At 48.3% G+C, this 22924-nt stretch overlaps 5 protein-coding genes across 5 annotated transcripts; 1 reads left to right on the top strand and 4 right to left on the bottom strand.

The window, feature by feature from the left end:
* CCR75_003609 (uncharacterized protein) lies at positions 1-2818 on the bottom strand (the record flags this gene model as incomplete). Its single annotated transcript, XM_067961703.1, has 8 exons — positions 1-1668; positions 1726-1834; positions 1901-1968; positions 2025-2117; positions 2182-2267; positions 2329-2434; positions 2516-2663; positions 2737-2818. The coding sequence occupies 8 exons, from the start codon at positions 2816-2818 to the stop codon at positions 1425-1427; spliced, it is 936 nt and encodes a 311-aa protein (XP_067814904.1). The 3' UTR covers positions 1-1424.
* Positions 73-1059, top strand: CCR75_003610 (uncharacterized protein; the record flags this gene model as incomplete). Its single annotated transcript, XM_067961704.1, has 1 exon — positions 73-1059. The coding sequence occupies one exon, from the start codon at positions 73-75 to the stop codon at positions 1057-1059; it is 987 nt and encodes a 328-aa protein (XP_067815320.1).
* Positions 2819-8185: 5367 nt separating the features above from the next.
* Positions 8186-8637, bottom strand: CCR75_003608 (uncharacterized protein; the record flags this gene model as incomplete). Its single annotated transcript, XM_067961702.1, has 3 exons — positions 8186-8356; positions 8466-8486; positions 8557-8637. The coding sequence occupies 3 exons, from the start codon at positions 8635-8637 to the stop codon at positions 8186-8188; spliced, it is 273 nt and encodes a 90-aa protein (XP_067814903.1).
* A 1552-nt stretch (positions 8638-10189) lies between these two features.
* On the bottom strand, positions 10190-10441 carry CCR75_003607 (uncharacterized protein; the record flags this gene model as incomplete). The annotated part of the gene is made up of 1 exon (XM_067961701.1): positions 10190-10441. One exon carries the CDS (start codon positions 10439-10441, stop codon positions 10190-10192), a length of 252 nt encoding a protein of 83 aa, XP_067815227.1.
* A 5808-nt stretch (positions 10442-16249) lies between these two features.
* Positions 16250-16701, bottom strand: CCR75_003606 (uncharacterized protein; the record flags this gene model as incomplete). The annotated part of the gene is made up of 3 exons (XM_067961700.1): positions 16250-16420; positions 16530-16550; positions 16621-16701. 3 exons carry the CDS (start codon positions 16699-16701, stop codon positions 16250-16252), a joined length of 273 nt encoding a protein of 90 aa, XP_067814932.1.
* Positions 16702-22924: the final 6223 nt, after the last annotated feature.

The following is a 22924-nucleotide window of genomic DNA, read 5'->3' as shown; positions in this document are numbered from 1 at the left end:
CGAAAGGCCTTAGATCCCATTAAGAACGATGACGAAGCTGTTAAGGATTACGGGGTGCAGCTCGGTATCACAATGAGCCAGCAGCTCATTGACGCCGGCGTTCCTGGCCTGCATTTCTACACACTTAACTTGGAACGGTCCGTGCTTCGCATTATTAATGGACTGTCGTCGCTCTCGAGCCGTGTCTCACGCCGTGAATTACCGTGGCAGGCGTCGACAAAGCGAGCGTCGGAGGGCGTGCGTCCAATTTACTGGTCGAATCGACCTACCAGTTACGTGTATCGCACGGCCATGTGGGACGAGTATCCGAACGGCCGCTGGGGCAATAGTGAGAGTCCTGCGTTTGGTGAACTCACGGAATCCCATTTCGCACCTTCCAACCCGTCATCGTCAAGCGAGCGCCGTGCCTTGTGGGGTGAAAATCCTCTCACGAAAGAAGACATTCACCAAACGTTTGTACAATACGTACGTGGAGAGATCTCGAGTCTGCCATGGTGCGATGCTGCGCTGCATGCTGAGACGTCAACCATTCAGCAGGAACTCGCTGACGCGAACGCAGCTGGATTCATGACGATCAATAGTCAGCCGCGCGTGAATGGCGTAATGTCTGGTGATCCTATGTTTGGGTGGGGTGGCCCAGGAGGCCGCGTGTATCAAAAGGCATACGTCGAGTGTTTTGTGTCGCCCGAGAATATGAAAATTATTATCGACAGTGCTGCCAAGAAGACGTCAGTGCAATACCATGCCGTCAATTTGCAAGGCCACTCGTACTCGAATGCTCGTAAATCGGCCGTAGCTGTGACGTGGGGTGTATTTCCTAACAAGGAGATTTTGCAGCCTACGATTGTGGATTGCAACAGTTTCCTAGTGTGGAAAGATGAAGCATTTGCGCTGTGGATGAAAATGTGGGCGTCACTGTACACTAAAGACAGCCAGTCGGCTATGCTACTGCACGAAATCTACACCACGTACTTTTTGGTGAGCATCGTAGACAACGACTTTGTAAATGGCAACATCTGGGACCTGTTCACTGCAGTCGCATGCCCTGCAGAGGAGTAGACTTGAGAAGAAAAGTACATACAACTTGGTATTGAGAGTCGCGTCCTCCTTGTCGCTGGAAGCTAAATTTATAAAGAAGACCGCTTTTTGGCCACAGGACGATTTAGATTTTAGTTGTGTTGCATCAATATAAAATGAATGCAATCATGAGTACTCGATTTGATTAAATTAAGAAGTCAATACGGCGTGTGCTGCTTTACTATAGTTACTTATGCAAATCAACAGCAATCACTTTGCCAAAAAGTCTTATATTTGTCGTAAGTACAAGAGCTCTTCAAGACGAAACCAATTATTTCCACAGATGAGTGTAATACGAGCAAATAAAGTGCGTTGCCGCATTAATGCAGCCAAACTAGTGGTCTTGATTATCCATTATGTGACCAGACTTTGCCGGAGCCGTCCACACAGCCAGTGACTAACATGCTTCCCTCAGGATGGTATCCGAGGGCTCGAACAGGTTTGGCATGTGCCGAAAACGAATTCCGACACTTTTCGTCTACGAGGTCCCACCAATAAACTTTTCCATCTTCGGAACCACTAAGCACGAAGGCTCCAGAACTTGAGATCGTACATTCAATTTTGTAATTTTGCACGATGTGTCCACGAAAGCTATGACGGGCGTGATCAATCAAAAATAAGACCTAAAAAGCGTTCGCGCGACCGCACCTCTTTATTTCTCTCCCATTCACTTTCTCGATAAGTCGAATGGATCCATCAAGACATCCAGCAAGAATAAAGCGCGCATCAGGGGATTGAGTAACCGACACCACAGGTTCTACATCATCACCGGTGGGAATCAATTAATAAGTACATTAGTTATAGGAATTGCCTTCGAATATACCGTTAATATGTTCACGAAAGAGTTGTCCAGCACGGAGGTCGTACGTGCGCACAATGCCGTCGACGCACCTTCAGGTCAAGAAATACATCAATATTGTTTCGCTTCGCGTATTTTCCCTACCAACCCTGCAACTATTTCATGGTCAGTGACAACCATTGATGTGACACTATCTCGAAAGTCGTCAAGAATTTGAATCGGCATGTATGCATTTCGAGCTCTAGTAACCGAGAAAAAGTTAGCAGGAAAGTCAGAAAATCACGTCGACATACAACTAAATTCACCTAATATCCCAGGCTCGAACCGTCTTGTCGTAGGAGCCACTTAGCAGCACTGAAGAGTATGCGTTAAACTGCACACAATTCACGCTCTATAAGGTAAAAAATTAAATTCTTCAGCCACGTCTTTGTATCATAAATCCGTTCACTTACATGCTCGTGGCCTTCGAACTTGCGAATTACCTTAGCAGTTTGTACGTCCCACATAAAGACTGCTCGATCTCGACCACATGAGGCAAATTTTGAGTTGTCTCGAGCTCTTTCGTACCGAATGATAAATATCACATCCAATCGTCACTTGGGTATTCACCATTTTTCCCAAGTTCGTGCTTCCTCGTACATTGTAACATCCTGTACGTCATAGCCGTGTCGGCCCTCGTATGTTTTTACAAGTAAAGCTTGCTTTGGCTTTTCTTCGCAGTCGCGATGGGGGTTCCAAAGCTTTATAGTTTTGTCCTGACCGCAAGTCATTACGTAAGTGCCCTTGGCTGCAATGCATCATATAAGCTTAATACGACAAGCGGCCCGAGTGTGTTAGGAAAGTTCAGCGCACTAACATACAATTAAAGCGAATGGAATTGATAGGTCCGTGGTGACCATGAAGCTCGCGTATGCAGACGGTAGGTACTTCTTCTGCTGCCATTTATTAAAAAATAATTTAATTTAACTTCATCAAAAATCGCTCATACGTAATGGAAACGACCGTTTGATGTGAGATTTAAAATATAAGAAGGGATAGGTAATTTACTCGGCAAACGTGAAAGCTAAGAAAATAATAACTGACAGCCAATAAAAAAATTGACTACATTCATTCCTCTGCTTTCGTATAGCTCCGGTGGCAGGCAAAATCTTTAAAGTAGTGGAAATTATAGATTAGCGGAAATATCATTACTACAGTTTAAATAACAATAGCGCCTTGTTTATTGGGGGGGGGTCACAGCTGGATTTTAAGGAGGATCAACATGCTGATTGGTGACCATAATTCTGAACAAGTTCATATAACTAAAACATGAAATTCGTTATGTATCAGGTCCGCCTCACCTACAATCAGAAACGTGAAATCTGTATGAAGAAAGCAGCTGACCGAAAGATGAGCCAAACCATGTTGGCTTCATGGGCAATGGAGCGGTTCAATTTTTCTATGGAATCACCTAGGCTACAATCAGCAACATTTACAAAAGAGTGATGTAACGGGTGTCTTGTTGCATAAGTATTATTTTCTATAAAGAGTGATAACAAATATAATTTCAATGAGAGGAAATAAAAAAGAAGTACAAAATTATTATCTTTAATTTTGACTTAAATAATTCCATTCTTACAAAATTTGTTAATATTGACGCAATGAGCCATTAGCTCTATTGATTGGTTGATTTAAGTCTAAATCAACCCCGCTACTCGTTATAAGGTACGATTGTGCGGTGCGCAAGGAGGCGCCATACTTAGTTAGTCATTAATATAATATGCTCAGTAGTAAATAGAAGATCGTTACTGTAACGGGGATACATGTGACCGGTGTACTGACACATTCAGGATATTGTGTCAATGCCATATGGTCGGGGAGGGGGGTGTCAGTACATCAGGAATATAGCTGGGTTACCGTTGTGACTTAGCTAGGTACGAATGATACGTGTCGGCACCTCAAGTACGAAGTATTGATATTCAGTAGTACTAAATTAGTAGCATATAGTAGCCTGATGTATTACTGTAGTAAGACTGCTATAAAGATCTCAATATCTAACAGTATAGAACTTCCTCTGTGAGTTGCTGTGTGACCCTGTCACACCTGATAGCGCTTGTAGTCAATCCCGCGGCCAAGGATTGAAACAATTTGGATGGCCCTCAGAATGGATGACCCTGAAGACTATATGCCACTCAGGCACCTTTCCGATGCCCATTGGGCGACACTTGAAAGGACGGTCAGTCTGTTAGGCGAAGAGACGTTTGTCGGGTTCCCTTTCCTGACTGCCGACCAACAAAGGGCTCAAATTGGGCGCTTCGAGCGCTTCGAGTCCTCTCTCATTGCTCACGTGAGTACGGCGGCGCAAGATGCCGCACGTACGGCAGTGAGAGCTGAGGCACAGGGTGCCTCTTCAACGACCGCGTCGCATACGCCGCGTCCAGATATTTTGAAGCCTATGAAGATCCGCGTTCCCACGTTCGACGGAAAGGAAGCGGATAGATTGTTCTTTTGAATCCGGAAGATCGAGATTGCGCTGAGCGCAGGCCAGATTCGAGACACGAGTTCTCAAGTAGCCTTTGCCCTTTCGAATTTGCGAAGTCGGGCAAGGGCGTGAGCTATGTCCAAGGAGACGTCTACTCCGGAATACTTTGTATCGTGGGAGTTCATGGCTCAGGAGATGCGAACGACGTTTCTGATCGCCAACGTAGCCTACCGTCATCGGTCGTTGTTCTTGCGGAGCAAGCAACAAAACCGGTCCTTACAGGACTATGTCAATAAGCTCTAAAATTTGGAGGCCGCCATGGCCGGGGCTCCGTTGTCGGAAGAAGTAAATGTTACGGTGTTCATGGACGGCGTCCGAGTCGGTCCTATTCGCACTGAACTCTTTCGCCGCCAAGCGATTTCGTTCAACGAAGCTGTGCACATAGCATTGCTGGAAGGCCACTGCACGAGATTGGCCTAGGGCCATGTCGGGTCGACGGAATTCGCCGAAGGCTCCACCCCATGGAGATATCATCGGCCGAACCGGCGCGTCCGCGCTGGGGATATTTAAGGGCCGGTGGTCACTGTTTCGAATGTAATGCGCTTGGTCATTGTCGCAGAAACTACCTCAAGAACCCATAGAAGATAGTCCATAGCAAGCCTGCTTCGACGAAGCAACCTCTGAACGCAGTGAGCGTTGTAGAGTCGGTAAACGAAGTCTCTCAGTAGGCGCGAGACGTCCTTCTGGGAGGACACGCGCTCTCAAGAAAGGAGGAAGGTTGCCTCTTCCTCTTCCTGAAGAACAAGTCCCGCGAACAACACTGTTGTGTTTGTCTGTGCCCGCAGTGCGGTCAAAGTTGGTGGTGGTTACCGCTAGGGTGAAGAAGTACGAAGACCCCACGACGGTCTTGATTGACTCGAGCGCGTCATACAACTTCGCGACTAAGGCCACTGTGGAGAAGAATCAAGCGTTGTACGCCAAGGCTATTGAAGACTCGAAGAGCAACAGCAAGGTGCCTAGCGACAGGATCGATCGTATCGACTCGTAAGGTTCTATTACCCTTAATAATCAAATTTGATGAGGTTTAATTTGAAGAACTGTTAATTGTCTTGGATATGGACGATCGGTATGATCTCATCCTAGAGATGCCATGGCTTATGAAGCATAAGCCAAGTATCGACTGGCGTTGTCGCACCGTGGCTGCTAGTCACAAAACCAATCGTGAAACGAGTCTTGGTGGGTGATGTCTTCTCTTCGTCACGCGATGGATTTGTGTACGAATATCACATTCCACGCTCGAAACATCTCTTTGCCGGTTCGGCGGAGGTGGTGCATCGAGAAGGCCGTCAAGTATCGACTGGGGCCTTAGTAGGTGTTGAGGCTGGGTCAGCCTTCACAACGGAAATCGCGATAGAGGGTGGTTGCGGAAGCGGTAGAGCTGCGATCACTACTGCGCAGGAAGTCGTGTCGCTGTGCGACGCGCGAATGAAGGAGTCGTGATTGCTCTTTCATGAAAAGTCACAACCGTGGGCGGTTGCGCACGGGATAGTGCGGCGGTCACAACTGCTCAAGAAAGCGATATCGCTCGGCGACACATTAGTGGAGGAGACGCGTTTCCTTCTTCGCCGGAAGACGTAACCGTGGGGGGTTGCGCAAGCGGTAATGCTGTGGTCATTACCGTTCAGAAAGACGCTGTAGCTGCGCAACGCGCACGTGAAGAAGATGGGTTCACTCCTACACACGAAATCGCAGTCTTTGGACGACTCGTAAAGGGTGATGAGGCTCGCTGGGCGACGCGCACGTGACAAAGATGGGTTCACTTTGTCACATAAAATCGCAATTGTTGGACGATGCGTAAAGGGTGATGAGGCTGGGTCAGTCTCCACCGAGGAAGACGCAGTCGTTGAGCGACGCGCACGTGAAGAAGATGAGCTCACTCCTTCACAGGAAATCGTTATCGTTGGACGACGCGTAAAGGGGGGTGAGGCTGGGTCAGTCTCCACCCAGGAAGACGCAGTCGGTGGGCAATGCGCACGTGGCAAAGATGGGCTCAGCTTGTCACAGGAAATCTTAGCTGTTGCACAGCGCGTACAAAGCGGTGAGACTGGCTCAACTCCACAGGAAGGTGTAAGAGCACGGCGATACGCCCAAGATGGGGCTGGTTCAGTTCCTGAATTAGAGATCATAGTCGCGGATCGACATGACATGGACATGATTGAGGTGGAACCGCTTCCTAAGCTCGAAGAATTGTATGAGCGTGAGGAGATATCCCAAAGGGAATTTCTAGCGGACCTCAATGAGGGTTCGCTAGAAGTTGTGGTCCTCATACGTCGGGAAGCGACGTCTGTGAAGTTGAACACCTCCTCGGTCATGGACCTGGAGGTGTTGGACGAGGAGAGGAAGGCTCATCGTCAGAAGAGGTACGGCTCGGCCATCCTGAAGAATCCAAGGGATCCATTTTATCCTCTGTTGAAGGAGTTTCCGGATGTGGTCTCGGAAGATCCGCCCTCGGTGTTACCTCCAGATTGGTATTTACGCCACAAAATTGATCTGGAACCGGGTACAAAGTACTGTACAACGCGCCAATGGCCACTGCCCAAGGAGCAAGTGGACGCTATTGACGCATTCTTTGCGGAAAAGCACGCAGCAAGCCTAGTTCGAGAGTCGAAGTCGCCACACTCGTCGCCGACGTATGTGTGCGTCAACGCAATTGGAAATGGCGCATGGTTTATGCTTTAACAAGTTGAATGCGGTCAATATTCCGGCATTTACGCCAATTCCTCGGAAAGATATGTTGCAGAACAACATAAAGCCGGATGCAGTATTTTTTTGGCGCTCGACATGGCCGACGGCTATTATTACCTACTCATGAGGGAAACAGATATTTCTCTCACAGCAGTGAGTGAGTACTCCCAGTGGGATGTTGTGGGAATGGTTGGTCATGCCCAGGGGCTTTCTAACGCTCCATCTCCTTGCAATAGGCTAATTACGCAACTCTTTTCGGCCGATGCGGCAATTCGCGCAGACGTATTTTGACGATATATTCGTTCACAGCAAGACTGAAGGGGGTAAAACGGATGTTCAGGTCCATATCGAGCACCTTCGAGCGGTATTGATGTGTATGCGCGAAAACCGACTTTTTCAAACATCAACAAGTGCCTCTTTGGGGCGGAAGAGATTCTCTTTCTTAGATGTTTTATTAGTAAGAATGGAATCCGTGCGGATCCAGAGAAAATTCGTGCAATTACACAATGGCCAACGCCGTCATCCGAGAAGGATTAACGCAAGTGGTTGGGTCTCGCGAAATATTTGCACCAGTACAGCGAGAATTACGCAAAGATGGCTAGGCCATTGACCAACTTGCTGAAGAACGACGTGGTCTGATCGTGGACTGGGAAGGCTCAACAAGTTTTTGAAGCGATTAAGCTGAGCCTTAAGTCGGCACCAATATTGGCGTTGCCGGACGAGGATCGTCCATTTAGTGCGGTGTATGATGCATCAGACTTTGCAATTGGCTGTGATCTCTTGCAGCTGGATGCCAATGGTAATGAATGGGTAATTTCGATTCAATCGCGGCAGCTTAAGGCCACTGAGAAGAATTATCCAGCGCACGACAAGGAACTTCTCGCAATGAAATACGCCCATGTCGATTTTCGGGTTCAGCTGATAGACAGCAAACCCTTTGTCATCAATACAGACCATGCCTCGTTGAGGACGGCGACTCATTTGTCACAGCGCATGGCGCGATAGTTGTCTTTCTTTGCGGGATACAACTTTGGCTGGTAGAGAGGTCTATCCTCTGCGCCAAACTCCCTGAATTTCTGATGCGGATCTGCACTAATGAAGCATTACGGTAGATTCAAAATACCATCCATGCTCAAGTCGAAGGCGATCTGATAATCAAAATACACCATGAGTTTTCGATACACGCAGATTTCCAGAACAGGGCACGGCTGATAGGGATGATCACAATGGGCCCAGACAATGGCAATCACGACAAGGCGAAAGTGATTCAGCTCCTACAAGATACCAAACAAGTGTATTTTGATAGAACAGCAAACGTGGTACACCTGATCTTTTGGACGCGAGAGCGAGCAGCTGATTAGAGTCGGGAAATTCGAACCTTACCTTTCCGGCACAGAACGTTCCCTATAATCAATGAGAACCCAGATGACAACAATTTCCAGTCTAGTGATCAATGGTCTGCAGTCATGTCAACATCTTGGCTTCCTGTTTTGGACGATTGCTCCGCTGCATGTTGGGTCCACAAGTTTACAAAGAAAACTTGAGCACACCACATTGCTATCTTACTTAAGACTCCTGCCTCGTAGCATTAGATTTTGCCGGCATGAAATATTTCATGCCGAACTCCACGATCCGGTTGCAAATTAAGTGATTGCTCAGTGTAAACTACATCTTCGTTCACCTTCAGTAATGAGAAGAATAGACGCTTCAACTTTTTGAACCCTGCCAGCTTTTACCTAATCACAGGCACCCGACAGGACATTCTCATCCATACGGAATAGCTGTTTAGGTCCCTCAAAATCTTAAGCTACAGGAGTGGCTCTAGCGGCACTGCTAAGTCAGTTATAAAAAACCGAGACTATTTAATGAGTCTAGACTCCGTTTTTGATGTTAAAGTTTTTGCTTCTAAGAGACATCACGTACCACGGTAAGTGCTTCGTTGTTACCTAAAGCCCGGCTTGATATTTATTGTCAGCTAGGCTCCTGGGCCACTAATTGTTTATGACATGTATAGATCCCCCGGCACCAGATCGTTAATATGCACATGTACTTAAGAAGCTATGAAGCTATGACGGATAACAATGCTTGTCGCAGGGAGAATAATTACTTTGAGACAAAAGCGCTGATCAGTTGCAGCTGTCTAGGAGGCATGCTCAACGCGTTTTTTATTCGTCGCTGACGCGGACTTCGCCTAGAATTGGTTACACCTGTCTTAATTGCTCATCCGAGTGACAGTTGGCGGCTGATCATATTTGGAGAGCTTCTAAGCTTTTGAGTTTTACCCTTGTCGTGATCGTCACCCGAATCGCGATGTAACTTAGTAGAGTGCCGTGCACCTATTAAGCTGGAGCATTCCTTTCCTCTCGCTTTTTGCGAGGCAGACGGTGAGCAGGCGCATGCAATGGTCAATAAGGGCATACATGCTTAAAACAGGAAAATTCGTATCCCTAGTTGCTATTATGACGCCATGGCAACGATCAATCCCGTAGTTTGTGACCGGATTGGCCACATGCTACGATAAGCTTACAAGACGTATTCAAATACACTATGACATGTAATAGCACGATCTCGACCTCAATGCCAGTTCTGACTGAAACCATTCTTTATTTGCCATTTTTAACCTAGTAGGCCAATAGTCAATGATCCCGGTACTTCGCGCGTCATTTTGACCAAGGCTCGCCTCCGTGCAACGACCAGACGTTGTTGTTTGCAAAATTGCCTTTTCAACGCATAATCCCTCTCTTCGGGTAGAAAGCTTCCATTAGATAAATAAAAGTGGACGTTTTCAAGTGGTGTTTTGTGCGACACCACTATGGACCGATTGCGGCCTAGAGGCCTGTGCTACTGGTGGGCAGCTGACTGCCCCCCCCCCGCCGGTTTTTGCCGTGGAGGAGGATACATTTACGCGTGCCACTCCCATATGTAGCTGTACTGCAAGACTCCAATCCTGGTCGTCAGCAATATTTATGCAAAGTTGTCGTATTTGCTCGAATTCACGGTACCACACAGCGAGAGCACTCGCAGGCGCGCGACTGATAACGGTGTCGCACCACTCTCGGGTAGTGTAAGGTAACACGTGTAAATAAACTAGTGGTCAAATGGTATCTCTAGCGGTCTAGTCCGCAGAAGAGAGTCATTAACGTAGATGTGCTGCTTGTCTTACCGGTGTTTATCGCTGGCCAGCACGACTGCCTCTTGTAGTCAGCACTACGAAAAAGAGCCGCCCACTCAGAGCTATCTTTCAGCACAAAACGTTCTTCGAGCGTTGTCTCGGCTCGAACTGAGTCGATATCATACCCTTCCAACGACAGCACAAGGAATCCAGTCGCCTCATGTATGCGGTCAAGTCTGCGACGCATATCAGGGTTAGGTTGTGCATGCCAAGACGTTTGCTGTCACATTCCAGAGATACATCACTACATTGAAAGAGCGGGTCTGTACGTTTCCAAGCGATGCAGTGAAACCATGAACAGGCACTGCCCGCTTGCCGGGACTTAAAGTTAATTCGTACGATTGCCAACCGATTTATGTCATATCTATCTTTATTTACGTTCTTCGAGTCGATTCGAACCCTCAACATTAACCTTGGCAACTGCCATTGAGCTAGTTTTGCAAATATTTTATTTATTGATTAATAAAAATTTATACAAGCCAGTCGTTTTGAACGTGGCTACGTGACGGGTGGCAGGAGTGAGCTGGGTGAGAAGGTATGATAAAGGATTCTAAGATTCTAAGTACCATTGCTGTTAAAACCGAGCGAAATTCGACCGATACTGGCGTTTCTTATAAAAACCCAATCCACTGCTGATATGACACATCGTCATCACATACTGGACGCACCACCATCTTGAAGGTAACGTCCTACGAATGCCGTCCACATACCATGCGATGGCATCCGGGATATTAAGTGCCATCAAATGAGCTTCTAGTTCAGACAAACGAGTGCAGTCTGGTAACTCCGCCTATGGTGGCGCCTCGTGTCGTCCAACATATTCGCGTTGCTTGTGCGCTCGCGATTTTCCAGCCTAATGCCCCTGACGTTGCATCTGCTTCGAGGGTGCGCTGGACTAAAACAGCGAATGCAAGGAGCTGATTGCAGTTTCTGGAAGTAGTACAGAAGCACCATTTTCATGCCAAACTTGATTGAGGTGATTCCTGATAGTTGGACTGATTTGATCCAAGCCGCACGGACTATCTTCACCATGCACAAGAGCTTGTAGCATGGGCGCAAGAGGTTGAAGATGACGACCGTCCAATAAGAAGCGTCGCCAAGGGCGTCGTAAATACAGTTGGCGAAACAAGAAAATGTTTCACGTGTCACATAGCCAGGGAGTGCAAATCGAAGAAGAAGAAGAACAGTACAATGGTCGGCGACAAGACTAGATGGGCGCTTGCAGCTCACGGAGACGGCGTGAACATGGATCACTGGATCGTAGATAGCGGTGCAAGCAGACATTTGGTTCGAGATGTCTCGATGCTTGAAAACGCTGTGGACTGCGATGAACCGAACTGGCTGCTCCTCCCAACGGCGAACGACTTCAGGTTACGAAGAAAGGGACTGTTACTCTTGCTGGAATCGCCGAAGGGAAGGAGTTTGAACTTCAGGTGAGTACGTATACTTCGCGCCTCTTCTGTCGCGGAATTTAATATCATTTGGACTTTTAGCTCAGCAAGGATGTCGCATCGAATCGCGTCACGGAGGCATGGTTATTACAAAGGGCACACCGTCACAGGTGTTTTTTCACCTCAAACTAGAGTCGAACGTGCTGGTGGTAAATCTTCGCTGTCGTAAGCTCCCATCTAAGTCTTTTCAAGACATGTTAATGAGCGCAATTGTCAGGGAACCACGTTCATCGGAAGTTTAAGAAGGCTCCCTGATGGACTTTTACGTTCGTTTTGGCCAATTATCTTTCGACACCGTCCAGCGAATGGCCCGTGAGCCCGAGTCGGGAATCAAGCTTACGGACTTCACGCGTGTGAACTGTCAGATCTGCGCCTAGGGAAAGGCAACCAAGTCCCGCCAGTCCATGCAGGATTCAGGAAAAAACTCGCCAATAGATCGCGTGGGAGGTGTCATTTGCAGTGACCTGAAAGGGCCGATCAAGCGTCTTGATCGACATGGCAACCGTTATTTGGTAAATTTCGTGGACCACAAGACGAATTACGTGCGTGTATTCGCGGGCAAAACAAAATACCAAGCTGCGAAAAAGCTCGAACACTTTCTCGTTTTCTTTAAGAAGCGTTTCGGATGTCGCGTACATGTCCTACGTACGGATGGAGGAGGTGAATATGCAAACATGGACCTGCTATGTAAGCAACAAGGAGTGGCTCGTCAGGTGAGCGAAGCCGCGACTCAAGCAAGCAACGGGAAAGCTGAGCGTATGCATCGAACCATCATGAATATGGTTCGATGCATGCTTTTTGGCTCGGGAATTGCCCTCACGTTTTGAAGCGATGCTGCAGACTACGCCGCGTACATTTTAAGCCGCAGTCCAACTCGTGCAAACGCAAACAAGGCTTCACCCCTCGAGCTTCTGACCGGACAAGTTCATGACTTAAGTGGGATCGTGATATTTGGGTCGACTTGCATGGTCTTTAGAGATCCAAAGAAGAAAAACTTTGAGCGGCGTGTGGTGAGAGGGTACATCTTTGGTAAAAATGACGAGACTAAAGGCTAAAAAGTCTTGCTAGCCAGCGATCGGAAGGTGATGACGACGCGCCACATCAGCGCAATCGAGACGCTGGGTGCTGCTGCGAACGAACAAGTACGTCAGGTGCTCGAAACGGAAAGCGACGCATATCATTTCAAACGAGAACAGCCATGATCCTGTCNCCACCCCATGGAGATATCATCGGCCGAACCGGCGCGTCCGCGCTGGGGATATTTAAGGGCCGGTGGTCACTGTTTCGAATGTAATGCGCTTGGTCATTGTCGCAGAAACTACCTCAAGAACCCATAGAAGATAGTCCATAGCAAGCCTGCTTCGACGAAGCAACCTCTGAACGCAGTGAGCGTTGTAGAGTCGGTAAACGAAGTCTCTCAGTAGGCGCGAGACGTCCTTCTGGGAGGACACGCGCTCTCAAGAAAGGAGGAAGGTTGCCTCTTCCTCTTCCTGAAGAACAAGTCCCGCGAACAACACTGTTGTGTTTGTCTGTGCCCGCAGTGCGGTCAAAGTTGGTGGTGGTTACCGCTAGGGTGAAGAAGTACGAAGACCCCACGACGGTCTTGATTGACTCGAGCGCGTCATACAACTTCGCGACTAAGGCCACTGTGGAGAAGAATCAAGCGTTGTACGCCAAGGCTATTGAAGACTCGAAGAGCAACAGCAAGGTGCCTAGCGACAGGATCGATCGTATCGACTCGTAAGGTTCTATTACCCTTAATAATCAAATTTGATGAGGTTTAATTTGAAGAACTGTTAATTGTCTTGGATATGGACGATCGGTATGATCTCATCCTAGAGATGCCATGGCTTATGAAGCATAAGCCAAGTATCGACTGGCGTTGTCGCACCGTGGCTGCTAGTCACAAAACCAATCGTGAAACGAGTCTTGGTGGGTGATGTCTTCTCTTCGTCACGCGATGGATTTGTGTACGAATATCACATTCCACGCTCGAAACATCTCTTTGCCGGTTCGGCGGAGGTGGTGCATCGAGAAGGCCGTCAAGTATCGACTGGGGCCTTAGTAGGTGTTGAGGCTGGGTCAGCCTTCACAACGGAAATCGCGATAGAGGGTGGTTGCGGAAGCGGTAGAGCTGCGATCACTACTGCGCAGGAAGTCGTGTCGCTGTGCGACGCGCGAATGAAGGAGTCGTGATTGCTCTTTCATGAAAAGTCACAACCGTGGGCGGTTGCGCACGGGATAGTGCGGCGGTCACAACTGCTCAAGAAAGCGATATCGCTCGGCGACACATTAGTGGAGGAGATGCGTTTCCTTCTTCGCCGGAAGACGTAACCGTGGGGGGTTGCGCAAGCGGTAATGCTGTGGTCATTACCGTTCAGAAAGACGCTGTAGCTGCGCAACGCGCACGTGAAGAAGATGGGTTCACTCCTACACAGGAAATCGCAGTCTTTGGACGACTCGTAAAGGGTGATGAGGCTCGCTGGGCGACGCGCACGTGACAAAGATGGGTTCACTTTGTCACATAAAATCGCAATTGTTGGACGATGCGTAAAGGGTGATGAGGCTGGGTCAGTCTCCACCGAGGAAGACGCAGTCGTTGAGCGACGCGCACGTGAAGAAGATGAGCTCACTCCTTCACAGGAAATCGTTATCGTTGGACGACGCGTAAAGGGGGGTGAGGCTGGGTCAGTCTCCACCCAGGAAGACGCAGTCGGTGGGCAATGCGCACGTGGCAAAGATGGGCTCAGCTTGTCACAGGAAATCTTAGCTGTTGCACAGCGCGTACAAAGCGGTGAGACTGGCTCAACTCCACAGGAAGGTGTAAGAGCACGGCGATACGCCCAAGATGGGGCTGGTTCAGTTCCTGAATTAGAGATCATAGTCGCGGATCGACATGACATGGACATGATTGAGGTGGAACCGCTTCCTAAGCTCGAAGAATTGTATGAGCGTGAGGAGATATCCCAAAGGGAATTTCTAGCGGACCTCAATGAGGGTTCGCTAGAAGTTGTGGTCCTCATACGTCGGGAAGCGACGTCTGTGAAGTTGAACACCTCCTCGGTCATGGACCTGGAGGTGTTGGACGAGGAGAGGAAGGCTCATCGTCAGAAGAGGTATGGCTCGGCCATCCTGAAGAATCCAAGGGATCCATTTTATCCTCTGTTGAAGTAGTTTGCGGATGTGGTCTCGGAAGATCCTCCCTCGGTGTTACCTCCAGATTGGTATGTACGCCACAAGATTGATCTGGAACCGGGTACAAAGTACTGTACAACGCGCCAATGGCCACTGCCCAAGGAGCAAGTGGACGCTATTGACGCATTCTTTGCGGAAAAGCACGCAGCAAGCCTAGTTCGAGAGTCGAAGTCGCCACACTCGTCGCCGACGCATGTGTGCGTCAACGCAATTGGAAATGGCGCATGGTTTATGCTTTAACAAGTTGAATGCGGTCAATATTCCGGCATTTACGCCAATTCCTCGGAAAGATATGTTGCAGAACAACATAAAGCCGGATGCAGTATTTTTTTGGCGCTCGACATGGCCGACGGCTATTATTACCTACTCATGAGGGAAACAGATATTTCTCTCACAGCAGTGAGTGAGTACTCCCAGTGGGATGTTGTGGGAATGGTTGGTCATGCCCAGGGGCTTTCTAACGCTCCATCTCCTTGCAATAGGCTAATTACGCAACTCTTTTCGGCCGATGCGGCAATTCGCGCAGACGTATTTTGACGATATATTCGTTCACAGCAAGACTGAAGGGGGTAAAACGGATGTTCAGGTCCATATCGAGCACCTTCGAGCGGTATTGATGTGTATGCGCGAAAACCGACTTTTTCAAACATCAACAAGTGCCTCTTTGGGGCGGAAGAGATTCTCTTTCTTAGATGTTTTATTAGTAAGAATGGAATCCGTGCGGATCCAGAGAAAATTCGTGCAATTACACAATGGCCAACGCCGTCATCCGAGAAGGATTAACGCAAGTGGTTGGGTCTCGCGAAATATTTGCACCAGTACAGCGAGAATTACGCAAAGATGGCTAGGCCATTGACCAACTTGCTGAAGAACGACGTGGTCTGATCGTGGACTGGGAAGGCTCAACAAGTTTTTGAAGCGATTAAGCTGAGCCTTAAGTCGGCACCAATATTGGCGTTGCCGGACGAGGATCGTCCATTTAGTGCGGTGTATGATGCATCAGACTTTGCAATTGGCTGTGATCTCTTGCAGCTGGATGCCAATGGTAATGAATGGGTAATTTCGATTCAATCGCGGCAGCTTAAGGCCACTGAGAAGAATTATCCAGCGCACGACAAGGAACTTCTCGCAATGAAATACGCCCATGTCGATTTTCGGGTTCAGCTGATAGACAGCAAACCCTTTGTCATCAATACAGACCATGCCTCGTTGAGGACGGCGACTCATTTGTCACAGCGCATGGCGCGATAGTTGTCTTTCTTTGCGGGATACAACTTTGGCTGGTAGAGAGGTCTATCCTCTGCGCCAAACTCCCTGAATTTCTGATGCGGATCTGCACTAATGAAGCATTACGGTAGATTCAAAATACCATCCATGCTCAAGTCGAAGGCGATCTGATAATCAAAATACACCATGAGTTTTCGATACACGCAGATTTCCAGAACAGGGCACGGCTGATAGGGATGATCACAATGGGCCCAGACAATGGCAATCACGACAAGGCGAAAGTGATTCAGCTCCTACAAGATACCAAACAAGTGTATTTTGATAGAACAGCAAACGTGGTACACCTGATCTTTTGGACGCGAGAGCGAGCAGCTGATTAGAGTCGGGAAATTCGAACCTTACCTTTCCGGCACAGAACGTTCCCTATAATCAATGAGAACCCAGATGACAACAATTTCCAGTCTAGTGATCAATGGTCTGCAGTCATGTCAACATCTTGGCTTCCTGTTTTGGACGATTGCTCCGCTGCATGTTGGGTCCACAAGTTTACGAAGAAAACTCGAGCACACCACATTGCTATCTTACTTAAGACTCCTGCCTCGCAGCATTAGATTTTGCCGGCATGAAATATTTCATGCCGAACTCCACGATCCGGTTGCAAATTAAGTGATTGCTCAGTGTAAACTACATCTTCGTTCACCTTCAGTAATGAGAAGAATAGACGCTTCAACTTTTTGAACCCTGCCAGCTTTTACCTAATCACAGGCACCCGACAGGACATTCTCATCCATACGGAATAGCTGTTTAGGTCCCTCAAAATCGTAAGCTACAGGAGTGGCTCTAGCGGCACTGCTAAGTCAGTTATAAGAAACCGAGACTATTTAATGAGTCTAGACTCCGTTTTTGATGTTAAAGTTTTTGCTTCTAAGAGACATCACGTACCACGGTAAGTGCTTCGTTGTTACCTAAAGCCCGGCTTGATATTTATTGTCAGCTAGGCTCCTGGGCCACTAATTGTTTATGACATGTATAAATCCCCCGGCACCAGATCGTCAATCTGCCCATGTACTTCAAGAAGCTATAACGGATAACAATGCTTTGACACAGGGAGAATAAATACTTTGAGACAAAAGCGCTGAGCAGTTGCAGCTGTCTAGGAGGCATGCTCCAATATCAACATAACTATTTTCTACGTCAACGCGTTTTTTTATTCGTCGCTAACGCGGACATCGCCTAGAATTGGTTACACCTGTCTTAATTGCTCATCCGAGTGACAGTTGGCGGCTGATCATATTTGGAGAGCTTCTAAGCTTTTGAGTTTCACCCTTGTCGTGATCGTCACCCGAATTGCGATGTAACTTAGTAGAGTGCCGTGCACCTATTCAGCTGGAGCATTCCCTTCCTCTCGCTTTTTGCGAGGCAGACGGTGAGCAGGCGCATGCAATGGTCTATAAGGGCATACATGCTTAAAACAGGAAAATTCGTATCCCTAGTTGCTCTTATGACGCGATGGCAACGATCAATCCCGTAGTTTGTGACCGGATTGGCCACATGCTTACAAGACGTATTTAAAGACACTATGACATGTAATAGCACGATCTCGACCTCAATGCCAGTTCTGACTGAAACCATTCTTTATTTGCCATTTTTTAATCTAGTAGGCCAATAGTCAATGATCCCGGTACTTCGCGCGTCATTCTGACCAAGGCTCGCCTCCGTGCAACGACCAGACGTTGTTGTTTGCAAAATTGCCTTTTCAACGCATAATCCCTCTCTTCGGGTAGAAAGCTTCCATTGAGGTTTGTGTGACACCACTATGGACCGATTGCGGCCTAGAGGCCTGTGCTACTGGTGGGCAGCTGACTGCCCCCCCCCCGCCGGTTGTTACCGTGGAGGAGGATACATTTACGCGTGCCACTCCCATATGTAGCTGTACTGCAAGACTTCAATCCTGGTCGTCAGCAATATTTATGCAAAGTTGTCGTATTTGCTCGAATTCACGGTACCACACAGCGAGAGCACTCGCAGGCGCGCGACTGATAACGGTGTCGCACCACTCTCGGGTAGTGTAAGGTAATACGTGTAAATAAACTAGTGGTCAAATGGTATCTCTAGCGGTCTATTCCGCAGAAGAGAGTCATTAACGTAGATGTGCTGCTTGTCCCACCGGTGTTTATCGCTGGCCAGCACGACTGCCTCTTGTAGTCAGCACTACGAAAAAGAGCCGCCCACTCAGAGCTATCTTTCAGCACGAAACGTTCTTCGAGCGTTGTCTCGGCTCGAACTGAGTCGAGATCATACCCTTCCAACGACAGCACAAGGAATCCAGTCGCCTCATGTATGCGGTCAAGTCTGCTACGTATATCAGGGTTAGGTTGTGCATGCCAAGACGTTTGCTGTCACATTCCAGAGATACATCACTACATTGAAAGAGCGGGTCTGTACGTTTCCAAGCGATGCAGTGAAATTATGAACAGGCACTGCCCGTTTGCCGGGACTTAAAGTTAATTCGTACAATTGCCAACCGATTTATGTCATATCTATCTTTATTTACGTTCTTCGAGTCGATTCGAACCCTCAACATTAACCTTGGCAACTGCCATTGAGCTAGTTTTGCAAATATTTTATTTATTGATTAATAAAATTTATACAAGCCAGTCGTTTTGAACGTGGCTACGTGACGGGTGGCAGGAGTGAGCTGGGTGAGAAGGTATGATAAAGGATTCTAAGATTCTAAGTACCATTGCTGTTAAAACCGAGCGAAATTCGACCGATACTGGCGTTTCTTATAAAAACCCAATCCACTGCTGATATGACACATCGTCATCACATACTGGACGCACCACCATCTTGAAGGTAACGTCCTACGAATGCCGTCCACATACCATGCGATGGCATCCGGGATATTAAGTGCCATCAAATGAGCTTCTAGTTCAGACAAACGAGTGCAGTCTGGTAACTCCGCCTATGGTGGCGCCTCGTGTCGTCCAACATATTCGCGTTGCTTGTGCGCTCGCGATTTTCCAGCCTAATGCCCCTGACGTTGCATCTGCTTCGAGGGTGCGCTGGACTAAAACAGCGAATGCAAGGAGCTGATTGCAGTTTCTGGAAGTAGTACAGAAGCACCATTTTCATGCCAAACTTGATTGAGGTGATTCCTGATAGTTGGACTGATTTGATCCAAGCCGCACGGACTATCTTCACCATGCACAAGAGCTTGTAGCATGGGCGCAAGAGGTTGAAGATGACGACCGTCCAATGAGAAGCGTCGCCAAGGGCGTCGTAAATACAGTTGGCGAAACAAGAAAATGTTTCACGTGTCACATAGCCAGGGAGTGCAAATCGAAGAAGAAGAAGAACAGTACAATGGTCGGCGACAAGACTAGATGGGCGCTTGCAGCTCACGGAGACGGCGTGAACATGGATCACTGGATCGTAGATAGCGGTGCAAGCAGACATTTGGTTCGAGATGTCTCGATGCTTGAAAACGCTGTGGACTGCGATGAACCGAACTGGCTGCTCCTCCCAAACGGCGAACGACTTCAGGTTACGAAGAAAGGGACTGTTTCTCTTGCTGGAATCGCCGAAGGGAAGGAGTTTGAACTTCAGGTGAGTACGTATACTTCGCGCCTCTTCTGTCGCGGAATTTAATATCATTTGGACTTTTAGCTCAGCAAGGATGTCGCATCGAATCGCGTCACGGAGGCATGGTTATTACAAAGGGCACACCGTCACAGGTGTTTTTTCACCTCAAACTAGAGTCGAACGTGCTGGTGGTAAATCTTCGCTGTCGTAAGCTCCCATCTAAGTCTTTTCAAGACATGTTAATGAGCGCAATTGTCAGGGAACCACGTTCATCGGAAGTTTAAGAAGGCTCCCTGATGGACTTTTACGTTCGTTTTGGCCAATTATCTTTCGACACCGTCCAGCGAATGGCCCGTGAGCCCGAGTCGGGAATCAAGCTTACGGACTTCACGCGTGTGAACTGTCAGATCTGCGCCTAGGGAAAGGCAACCAAGTCCCGCCAGTCCATGCAGGATTCAGGAAAAAACTCGCCAATAGATCGCGTGGGAGGTGTCATTTGCAGTGACCTGAAAGGGCCGATCAAGCGTCTTGATCGACATGGCAACCGTTATTTGGTAAATTTCGTGGACCACAAGACGAATTACGTGCGTGTATTCGCGGGCAAAACAAAATACCAAGCTGCGAAAAAGCTCGAACACTTTCTCGTTTTCTTTGAGAAGCGTTTCGGATGTCGCGTACATGTCCTACGTACGGATGGAGGAGGTGAATATGCAAACATGGACCTGCTATGTAAGCAACAAGGAGTGGCTCGTCAGGTGAGCGAAGCCGCGACTCAAGCAAGCAACGGGAAAGCTGAGCGTATGCATCGAACCATCATGAATATATTTCGATGCATACTTTTTGGCTCGGCAATTGCCCTCACGTTTTGAAGCGATGCTGCAGACTACGCCGCGTACATTTTAAGCCGCAGTCCAACTCGTGCAAACGCAAACAAGGCTTCACCCCTCGAGCTTCTGACCGGACAAGTTCCTGACTTAACTGGGATCGTGATATTTGGGTCGACTTGCATGGTCTTTAGAGATCCAAAGAAGAAAAACTTTGAGTGGCGTGCGGTGAGAGGGTACATCATTGGTAAAAATGACGAGACTAAAGGCTACAAAGTCTTGCTAGCCAGCGATCGGAAGGTGATAACGACGCGCCACATCAGCGCAATCGAGACGCTGGGTGCTGCTGCGAACGAACAAGTACGTCAGGCGCTCGAAACGGAAAGCGACGCCGAGATCATTTCAAACGAGAACAGCCATGCTCCTGTCCTGACGTGCGATCATCTTACTCGAGAGGGTGGAGAAATTTCCAACGGGAATGGGGGTTGTTCGCGAAACGCGCGAATCGACACGAAGAGTGCTAATGGCTCTAGCATCAGAAGATCTATGCGGAGCAAGAAGAAGTCGCGTCGACAGCTTGAGCCAGACGAATATCAAGGAAATTTGGTCCCTGAAGGTGAGCCTCATATGATGGTGTTGGCAGTGTTGGAAGTGTCAACGGATACACCCATCGCACCATCTGTTGGTCACGGGCCTGATCCGAAATACTATAGGGAGGCCCGGCGCAGCCCCCACAGTGACCTCTGGGCGCAAGCGGAAGTTGAAGAGCTGAGGTCACTAGAAAAAAATGAAACATGGACAATAATCAAGTGTATTCCTGACGCCAAGCGACTTCACACGAAGTAGGTGTACAAGACGAAGCGACGTGGCGACGGGCAGGTTGAAAGGTTTAAAGCGCGCCTCGTCGCGTGTGGAAACGAGTAACTGCTCAGGATTGATTATATTAGTGATGGAAATCGGCAACATCAGAGTGATTTTAATGCTATCGATGATTTGGGGTGTGCGCGCTAGGCACGGAGACGTCCCGGCGGCCTATGTCAAAGCGATGCCTGAAGACGAGTACGATATTTAGCTTTATATCCCCGATGTCATGAAGATACCGGCGGAGTTGTTGCAAACTCTGGGAGTTACAAGCGTGAAAGAGCTATCGTAGCGTCTTAAACGAAGCTTGTATGGGCTTAAACAAGCTGGGCGTCTTTGGCACCAACTTCTCAGAAATACTCTCCTCGAACTTGGATTCGTCCAATGCATCACGGATACTTGTATATTCTACAAAGCGGATACTGGAGGAACTTCAGTTATTGGTACATACGTCGACGATTTGCTAGTACTGCGACAAGCACAGATCGTGTGGATGAATTCATCGCTGGGATGCAAGTGCTCGAGCTGAAGAACCTATGGGAGGCAGCCAAGTTCCTCGGTATGCAAGTCGAGCCAGAAGGAGCAGGCTATATGTTAAACCAAGCAAGCACGATCGGCGACATGATTACACGTTTTGATCTCGAAAGCAGTACGGTCGCCAATCGGAGAGGAACAGCCTGATTTGGCGAAGTAACGCTACCGGTGACCTCGGGCGGTGTGGACGGGCTACCGAGCATAAAGGGGTTCCAGTCATTGGTCGGAAGTCTTCTTTGGGTGGCTCGGTGCACCAGACCTGATATCGGCTTTGCGGTGCATAGGGCCACACGACAATGCCATGCACCGACGCTACAAGACTGGAAATTAGCCAAACGAATTGGTCGGTACTTAATTGGCACTCGAGACCTTAAGCTACACCTTCGCGCGGATGAAGGAATGATGATCCCAGTTCGCATCAGCTGCTACACGGATGCAGACTTCGCTGGTGACCGCAAGGATCGCAAGTCTGTGAGTGCGGCTGTTACCATGGTTAATGGAGCAACTATCGGATGGCACTGCAAAAAACAGTCTGCGGTTGCCGTCTCGACTGCAGAGGCAGAGTTTGTTGCTGCAGCTGCAGGAGGTCAAGAGGCGCTAGGATTGAAGTAGCTATATTCCGAGCTCGGACTGCGAGTCAAGACACCGATTGTACTAGCTATGGAAAATCAAGCGGCTATGAAACAAATCGAAAACGAGGCCAGCTCGGCAAGCGGCAAGCATGTGGACGTGAAGCTCAAGTTTCTGCGAGATTATGCTACTAATGTTTATCAAGCCAAGTTGCGTAAAGTCACACGACATGCTAGTTGATCTGCTGACGAAGGCGTTGCCAGCTCCACGGGTGCTTGAACTGCGTTTATAGGTGGATCTAAAGTAGGTAAGTACTACTGTGGTCTGACTCTCCCATGATTCGGGAAGGAGTGTTGGAAACTGATGTGAGCAGTCGCGTGCAGGACGACTCTTGGGAGAAGTCACATGGGCAGTTGCGAAACC

The sequence above is a fragment of the Bremia lactucae genome, linkage group LG1 (genome assembly GCF_004359215.1).
Source record: "Bremia lactucae strain SF5 linkage group LG1, whole genome shotgun sequence".
Lineage (NCBI taxonomy): Eukaryota > Oomycota > Peronosporomycetes > Peronosporales > Peronosporaceae > Bremia > Bremia lactucae.
The sequence above is the reverse complement of the archived record's forward strand: the minus strand, read 5'-3'. Positions and strand labels throughout refer to the sequence as shown.